The sequence below is a fragment of the Meleagris gallopavo genome, chromosome 17 (assembly GCF_000146605.3).
Source record: "Meleagris gallopavo isolate NT-WF06-2002-E0010 breed Aviagen turkey brand Nicholas breeding stock chromosome 17, Turkey_5.1, whole genome shotgun sequence".
NCBI lineage: Eukaryota > Metazoa > Chordata > Aves > Galliformes > Phasianidae > Meleagris > Meleagris gallopavo.
The window spans coordinates 2720004-2728966 of NC_015027.2; the positions used below are offsets into that span (position 1 = coordinate 2720004).

The window sequence follows — 8963 nt, forward strand, 5'->3', positions numbered from 1 at the left end:
AAAGGATTATCAGATTATCACAACAGACCCATGAAGAGGGGGGTCATTACCTGACCATTAAATTGATATAGCTTGCAGCTTTTGGAAGACACTGTGACAGTTAAGAACTGGGATGCACAAGTTGCACCTGATGCACAAGTTTCACCTGATAGCATGCTGAACACAGAAGACAAACTCGAAAAGCAGAAGCCAGGAGAGGGAACATAAACTAGAAAGCATTTGATGAAGTCTGCCAAATCTCTGGGTTCACAAAACGGACCTTTCCAGCACCTTTCCAGATAAACACAGGTACCATACCACCAGTCTCGTTGCTTCTCCAAAATTACAAAGGTTTGTGCAGTGAAATGGCAGAAGGCACAGGCTGGCAGCAGAACTAAAACTGGAGTGGTCTCTTACCGAAGTCCATGCGGTCCTTATGATTGCGCTGCAGAAGGCCCAACAGTAGCTGCCTCAGGTGGCTTGATGTCTCCCTGGGGATGCTAGGATTGAAAACAAAAGCAAAATAAGAGACTCTCAGTCTGTTTAAGCTACTTCTGCATATTCAGAAAGGCAAACTGCAAATGCAAACTTGCGTTCTCCCTGCTGGCTCACTGGAGAGAGGCTAAACAGGAACATCTCTATTTGCATCCCTGTTTGGCTTTTACTCCCCATTGTAACTGCTCAGGCTACAACTAATCTAGCTGTAGTGGCCTCTCCCAGGAGCACCTGCAGCTTCCCCTTCGGCAGCAGTGCCAATACCATCCCTCCAGCTCTCAGCTCAATCCAGTCAATAGGCAATATTTCACACTGAATAAAATCTCTTCTACTTGTTCTAGTGGGAATAAAGAAGTCATTAAAATGAAGCAGTTCATGAGGGGAAGTTTGCAATTAAGAATCTGGTGGTGAATATGTATCACCAATTATTACCATTTTATTAAGGCATTTCTTTTTAAACACAGCTGGCAAGTGACCTTTGTCTATTTGCTTCCCTGATATACAAACACCATTTATTAACCAAAGAATTTAAGCATCTGGCACCCGAGCAAGCTAAAATTAGCACAGCTATTTCCCCACCTTCCAGTATGACTAGGAAGAAAGTACTGCTTTCAATAGCTGTTGCAACACAAGAGAGCCAGTAAATCACTGTTCTCAACCCCATCCCATAGGTAGATAGGAGAGAGGCCAGGGCAGATCTCTGCAACCCCAATGTACTGTGAGAAGCAGGGAATAAACGAATGGATTAAGGAAGGGAAAGCAGAGTTCAGTTCTTGCATAAGTGGATTTAGATCTGTTACTTTCCTCTGTAACCAGCAGCACCGTTAGGGCCTGTAGCAGCAGGTCCTGCGTGCAGCCAGAGCAGAGTTCTCCAAATTAAGCGTAGGTGGCTCCAACTCCTCTCAGTAATAACTGTGTTTATCATGGCTGTGCCCAGCATGGCCCCACGGCCTGCCAGGCTTTTCCCAATCCCCACACAAGGGTCAGCCGAGGTAATGGCATGAGTGCTCAGCACAGTAATTTGAACTGCGTGGAGCCCGAGCCTGCTCACAGCACAGCACGTGGTTCACTCGGGCAGCTGCTCCACTTTGCTGGGCTGAGATCACTTGCCACCAGCCTGCAGCCAAGGCTGACGGACACTGGGAAAAGCAACTGTTGCTGCACAGCTTCCACAGATAGGGTGGAAAAGAAGCTGGGTCAAATGGAAGAGAGAAAGAGTGCTAGTTGGCTCTACCAGAATTCCATTCGGTCTGAAGTGAAACCAGAGATGTTGGGCAAGGTGTGTATTTATAGGCTTCATAACTATCTGGTTATTTTTCTGTGAAGTCCTAGGCTTCATCTGTGCAGGAATTTGAATCCAGTGATTCCTAGAACAGAGAATCATCCCAAACATACACCACCCCTGTTTCTACTGGAGGAGACACTTTTCCACCCCTGACACTGAAACAGCTGTGCACTCTTCCCAGCCTGACAGAGGAGACCACAAGGACTCTGGGTGGGATGCAGTTAAACCAAGACTCAGTTTGAGCCAAGAAAAACAACCCCTTGTCAAAAAGCACGTGCCTTAGAAGCACAATGCTTGTGCTTCTCAGGATACCCGGGATACCACAGCTATCAGTGTCCTGAAAAATACATTAGTGTTGGAGATCTGCAGTCCTCCACTGTTAACATCATCATTTATTTATTCAAAACACAAAGCACTCATCCAAAATGAGCCTGTTTCCCAGCAATGACTTTAGCTTTTGTATGATTTTAAAGCCAAGAAACAGGTGGGTCAAGTAGCAGACCTCAGATGCTAGAACAGACTGACATCTGAGATGGCAGATTAACAGCCTGTTTTCCTCCTCCCATCTCTCATTCTAAAACATCAAGCTTAGAAACCTAAGCAACAAAACCGCCACTTTCCTTCCGTGATCTAGAATATATTTTGCCATGCAAATCAGGGCAATGAATGTTAATTATTTAGATCAGTGCTATTAAAATTGTGAGGCCTTTGGGCTTGTTCCTACTGCCACGGGCTCCCCACCTCAGAATGGCATTTCACCTGTCAGCAACAGCATCAGCTTGGGAGGTAGAGGCTGCTGGTGAGGATTTAATCAGCTGTTCTTCCCCACCCCATTCCCAAGCCAAAACACACCATCTTCCATGGTGATGCTGGGGAGGTGGCTGCCAGCACCCCTTGCCCCAAGGAGAACAGAACCAAACACTGGCACTGCTGCTATCTGAGAATGAAGTCCTGAGTCGTTTCATGTCCCATCCTGTACTGGCAGGGCTGGCGGGGGCAGTTCATTCGTGTTTGCTCAGGAAATAGCACAGATTGCAGCTCACGTTAAAGCTCAGAAACTTCAGAAAGCATTAACACAAAGGCCACTTTGGATCCAACTTCTACGGTGAAAAAAAAATAATGGGCTTGGATTTAAATACTGTGAAACCTGGGAGTTCAAAAGTAGAGATGAATGAAAACAGTAAACACAGAGTGTCTATAGAGAACTCACAACAACAACAACAAAAGGACTAATCTCTATAAGAGCAGACATGCAGTCCTCTTACAGAAGAGTTTCGTTTCTCCCCTTGGCTGTCCCCTACAGCACACATTAGCCATGCAGCAGAGCAGTGTGATCAGAGACAGGGAGCTTATTAATTGCAGTGATTTATTTCTCTCTTAATGAGAGTCACTACCTCAAAGGTGAGCAGCCATGTTTCACGCTGTGTATGGGAAACAGGAGGTCTGTTTACACAGACTATGTGGCTCCAACTATGTGCCAGTGGTTTTGCTCTGAATTGTTTTGAGTGTTTTACTCCATCACATGCTCAGATCCAATCTAAAAGAATACAGACCAACTTTAGTCCTGATCAAAATTTGCCTCTTTGCCACAGATCAAAATATGAAGTACTCACAGGAGAACTAAATGCTTAGCACAAGCCATTGCTAATCACTCTGGCCTCCTTACAGTTTTTTCCCCCCCCATCACTTGGACTTGTCTGAACTGATAAGGAAAAATCCATACAAAGCAACTCAAGGAACTTCCTGCATATGTGGCTGCATTAGCAGCTCTGCCAAACAGAAGCTAACTTTCTGGGTAAAAATGCCTTCCAATATTTGGATGTGCAATCTGGAACTTCAGTCCTTTTCCTCTACTAGGCTGAGATTTCAAAAGTGCATGACGCTTGACTTTAAGAACACAGATCAAAAGTATAGACCACAGCAACAAAATCAAAATATACTGACAAATCAGAGCACTGAGCTAGCTACATCGCTAGGTAACATACACCCCTGGGATGAAAAGAGTTATCTTCCCTGCATGACCCATGGAGACTGCAGCAGTGTCCATTTCCACAGAGGTTATAATATTTCCTCCTATTAGCAGGATGGATGCAAGCAGTTGCTGTCCTGACATGTGAGAAACAGCAATGTGATCTACACAGTCAGGTACAGCAGGTTACAGGAGAGAGACTGCAGTTTGGCTGCTTGCATGATTCAAGAATTGCCATGATTTTTATTTTATTCTCAATAAATAGCTGTTCTTAGCCTCAGAGAAGCCATACACAAGAAAGGACCACTGCCTGGTTCCTGGCATCATTAAAATCCTGATTTTTATTTTTTATTTTTATTTTTTTTGCAGTGAAGGAGGGTAGCATTATCTTATAGAAAGAGAGAACACCAATTATGGAAATGCAATGTTCTTTCTCTGGGCCACATCACCGTTGGTTTAAGGAATGGGGCAAGGCAAGTTGCCAAATATTTTACAGTCATCTCTCAAGTGACACGCTGGGAGCACGCAGGGATAGGTGTAAAGACAGAGTAAACAAGTGCATATGAACAGCAACACTGGGAAATGCTTACTTCGGCATCAGCATCTTGTTTTTCTCATAGAAGAGACGAAGATCCTGTGGGCTACTGGCCTGTAGAGGAAAAATAAAACCAGTGTGTGAAACAGCTGACAATAAAGGAAGAGCATCAGCATTTCTATTTCACAGTTACTCTGAAGAGCAGAGAGGCACTTTTCAAACCCTAACAGACACAATCAGAAGCTGCAGCTTGCTTTAGTCGAAAAAGTCAGCGCTGATCCAGAGTGAAAATACAGTATTTCAGCCTCCTGCCTTTCAGTTTCTGACCTGGCTCTGCCCTGCTCGCCCCTTCTGAGGGCTGAGTTTCATTTCAGTGGGCTCCAGTGCTCAGGTCAGAGCTGAGCTAATAGCCTCACTTAGGAGGCTAAATAATTGCAAACGTGAGGAGTCCCAGATGACAAATGGCAGCTCCTGCTGCCAACATGGATTACTGCTGCAGGGTATTTAAAAAAGGGGCAGAGTCTGTTGATGGACAAGGAATCTGAAGAAATCAGGAACATCAGGAAACAGTAACAGAATCAGTTTTCTACCTTAAATCCAGGAAGCTAGAAGGTCTCAAGCTACAGGTCCTATTTCTGCAAATTCTGAGAGGAGATTAAAAAAAAAAAGGACTTGGCACAACTGAGGTTAAAAATAACATCTCCAGTACAGGAACGCAGACAAAGATCTCCTAACGTCATTCCTCCGTTTGTTTTATACAATGAATAAATACAGACTAGGAAGCTAACCCCAATGTCTTAAGCTTTTCTGCTTAAGCAAAGTCTCTTTATTAAAGAGAGACTAGGCTGGGATGACACAGACAAGGTAAATATAAACAGAGAAGGAAGATTAGAAAGATTCGCGTGCAAGCAATTACTGGTACAGCAAAATGTTTAGGAAAGTGTGAACCAGGAGGCATCAGGCAGCTCTCCTGGCGCTGCATGCTCCAAAAACCCTCAAGCCTTCCACCTACTTGCATTTCAAAATTGGAAGCATCTAAGGTCAATTAAGATGCTTAAAATGGCAAATCAGACAAGCCAACCCGCAGATGGCCATCTCAATACCACTGACACAGCACAGCTGGAAAAGCAGCCACATAAGATGCTGTTTCAACATCACCTACTCCCTCTGGCTGAAGATTAACATGAAATTAAGAACTACTGAGAAAGCATAATACAAAACTCTGAAAGAAACCAGAGGGAGCTGCTAATACCAGCAGACTGCTGTAAAACTGATTAGAGCAACACTTCTTGCTTAGTGTTAGCAAACCAAACTTACTAGCTTTTCTGTCAGCTGGACCAAAACAGACATTGCTGTTTACACACTCACCCACCCAGATCCTTGCACAAACAGAGCTACTGGATTCCTAAGAGAAGGAAATCAAACTTTCCTAGTTCTCTCTGCAATAATCTATCCTCCATCATTCACAGACACAGCAGGGACTCAAAGAGGAGGTGCAAAATACATTCTTGAGAAACCATTAAGACGAATTGAGTTTGGCAAAGCATGCTGTTATGCAGATACCAATCTCTGTCAGCATTTCCAGTCACTGCCACTCAGTTTGATTTGGTAGAACTCCATTTTACACCTTACCCCTTGCAGACCTTGCACTTTAATTAGATTCCTAATATTTGGCAAACTTCAACGAGGCAAGTGTACACACTGCACCAAATGGCTCAGCCACAGCACTCTGCAGAATGAAAAAACCACCTGACAGACAATGAACAAGAAGGAACAGAGCTCCGCTGCAGGGAAGCTAAGTGTCTGCTCACATGAGTGAGGCACAAGCCTTGGCTGTTTTCTCTGTTAGTTTCCTGTTGCAACAATTCAATTGTTTCACAAATACAATGAAGCTCTGATCTATTTCAAACAGTGTTTTGTCAGAAATTTTCCTGGCAATGAAGATGGGGTATATTAAAAACAGCATATACACAAAGCCATTAAGAAACCTCCTCTCAATAGAGGAGGTTTCCACCCAAGCCAGTGCTTAGAAACAACACCCTCAATAAAGATCCCCTCTTCACACAAGATGCTAGAGGAAGGAATTGAAGTGACAGTTCTAAGTATTAAGGACTTCACCTAGAGAGATACTAATCTATGGAGATATACCCTATCTAACCAGAACACTAGGAAATCCTTGTATGCACCTAACAACTGGACCATTCAAGGTACACAGAGCCAGCTGCTACCTGCAGGACAGCATCCATCTGTCAGAAACAGAATGGGTAATTCAGCTTTATTTTCCCCACAGGTAGGAGACACAGCAGCAGGCCAACTCCTGCCCTTGCTCCTCCTCTCACGTTTCTCTGGAGCAGCTGCACTGGTCTGGTTTTGTCTGTCCTTTCTATATATATAAGACAGTCAGACAAATTCAGTCTTGCCACTCTGCTCCTTTGTCCTGAGCAGCAGTGGGAATATGTTTAGCCAACACAGGCATTCAGCAGAACCTTGCCAAATCCCACTTGGTGCTGGCTGCTTGTAAATAAATTGCACCCAACAAGCAGTGGTGCTTCCAGAAGCACTCAGCACTGGATTTGTTGCGCTTGGGGGGAAGCTGGATGCAAAAGCACAGAGCTCAGTCAGAAAAGGACCAGAGACATTCACACCCTCAGTGAACAGCACTGTCTAATCAACATTTCATAGCATACGTAATGGTATCTGCTCCAGTTAAGTGGCAAGCATCCAGGGGATCCTGAAAGCACAAGCAGCAGAAAAAAAAGTTATATATATATATAGATAGATAGATAGATAGCTATATCCTTTTTCCTTAGCTGTCCATGGAGGCTTTTCTCTCAGCTCCCAAGAGAACAAATACAAGGCAAAAAGCCCGTGGCTCACTGACCACAGCAACAAGTTTATCACTGTGCCAAATTTTGGTATAGCAGCCTACCACCACTTTTTAACCTCAGTGAGGAATACGTCTGCCTACAGACACAGAGAGGAGCTCTGGGAACAGAAGTGCAGCCCGCCTAGCAATAAACCAGAAGTTCAAATTTGGGGAATGAAGTCCTCCTCCCCCAGTCTTCTTCAAGGCCCATTTTACAACACAGCAGTTGTTTTAAGTGATATATAATCCTAGTACTTACGCCAGTTGAACTGACTCAGAAACAAAGCAGCAGACTTGGTACGTCAGGCTTAGAAATTAATTTTTCGTCTACCAGCTAGCTGGGACAAGAACATACGCACGCACGTTAACTCTTTCAGAGCTGCCAGACCAGCAACTTGTGCTCGCTGTCCTTCCCTTCCCTGCTCCTTGGCTCTCTTCATGCATCAAAACACACTGCAGCCATACAGCAGTGAGGAGATTCATGCAAGAGCTCCAGCAGCAGACAACCAGATCTCCTGGTCCTTAGCAGGACCTGATAGCCCAATGTTTTCATCTCTAAGCACAAGAGAAAGCTGCTACATACTCAAGGCATTTCTCAGGATGGCAGCAAGACCTGGAAATGCACTGTTTAACTCCTGTCCTGGGTGACAGGAATGAAGAGATGCAAGTGCAGACCACTTATTAGGCAAGGCAAATTAACAATTCCACATGAATGCAGTGCTCAGCAAATCTGTTTATAGGGATTATGAATCCTATTAATCCCATCCCTGTGGCAGACTCGCTGTTTTGTTTATGGGCATGTTTAATACAAAAAGCTCCTTATGACAGCTTCACAGGCCATCATACCAACTGTTCACACTGAGCATCTGCAGCTTCTTTCTTGTCTGCATGCAGGGAAGGAATAGGAATGGCTTTGGGAAGTTGCCTTGGGTGACCCAGCTGCAGTTAAAATTAAAACTTCGAGACAACTATAAATCACATCCACAGGCACACACTCACATACACACATCTCTGTCTAGATTTACAAGCACTTTCTAGACTGACAGCTGCCTCAGCCTTTCCATACATGTTTGAACTTTTCTCCATCTAACCCAGTCCCCCAAAGCCCATTTATTTTTAGACACCTAATTCCTCCTTGCTACAAATAACACTGGAGTCCTTCGGGTTTGCATACCCATGAAGTTGTCTAATTGGCTCATAAACAACTAGAGAGCCCAAATGCAACACGTTTAATTCCCATGGGAACCTCAGCTAGCTAGAGGTGAGGAGCTGTCCTGGACAGTCTGGAAGGGAATGCATTGTGAGGATTTAGCCTGAAGAGGTTACCATGAGAAATCCAGTTCCTGACTGCCCTGAACAACCAGGTTTGCTGGTGGCACCATGCAAAGTGAGCAGATTATCTCTCCATCCATTTCTAGATGTGCCCCCCACCCCCATCAAAGCACCAGCTTTGGGGTCTCCCCAATAACTCTGGCCACACGTCTGCCACTTTATCAACCACCTCTGTCTCTCCTCTTAAAAGCCTGCAAACAACAGCCTGCCTATCAGCAAATTCTTACAAAACAGTCATGCCAACAAAGAAATAAAACTTGTTAACCTTTAACTAGATTTCCTACATCTGCCCTGGACAGGCTTCATTCACCTGAAACTTGCAGCCTAGAGAAGGCAGTTTGTGACACAGTCAAAACAAATAGAAGGTACACAGAGAACCATCTGGGCTGAGATTTTCTTTCTCCCTAATCAAACAAATCCACAGCTGCTACTGCAGTAACAAATGAGGCTAGCATTTTGTTTCAAAACACAAACCCCAAAAAAGAAAAGGGCATGGGGAAAA

General features: G+C 44.4%; 1 protein-coding gene across 3 annotated transcripts in view; it reads right to left on the minus strand.

The window, feature by feature from the left end:
• ULK1 (unc-51 like autophagy activating kinase 1) overlaps window positions 1-8963 on the minus strand; it is a 90242-nt gene that overhangs the window by 36358 nt on the left and 44921 nt on the right. For all 3 annotated transcript variants that reach the window (XM_019620989.2, XM_010720027.3, XM_010720026.3), the window contains exons 11-12: window positions 4319-4377; window positions 397-479 (exon numbers count right to left, since the gene is read on the minus strand). In XM_019620989.2, the coding sequence (XP_019476534.1) occupies window positions 397-479; window positions 4319-4377 (142 nt within the window). The remainder of the gene's footprint in view (window positions 1-396; window positions 480-4318; window positions 4378-8963) is intronic.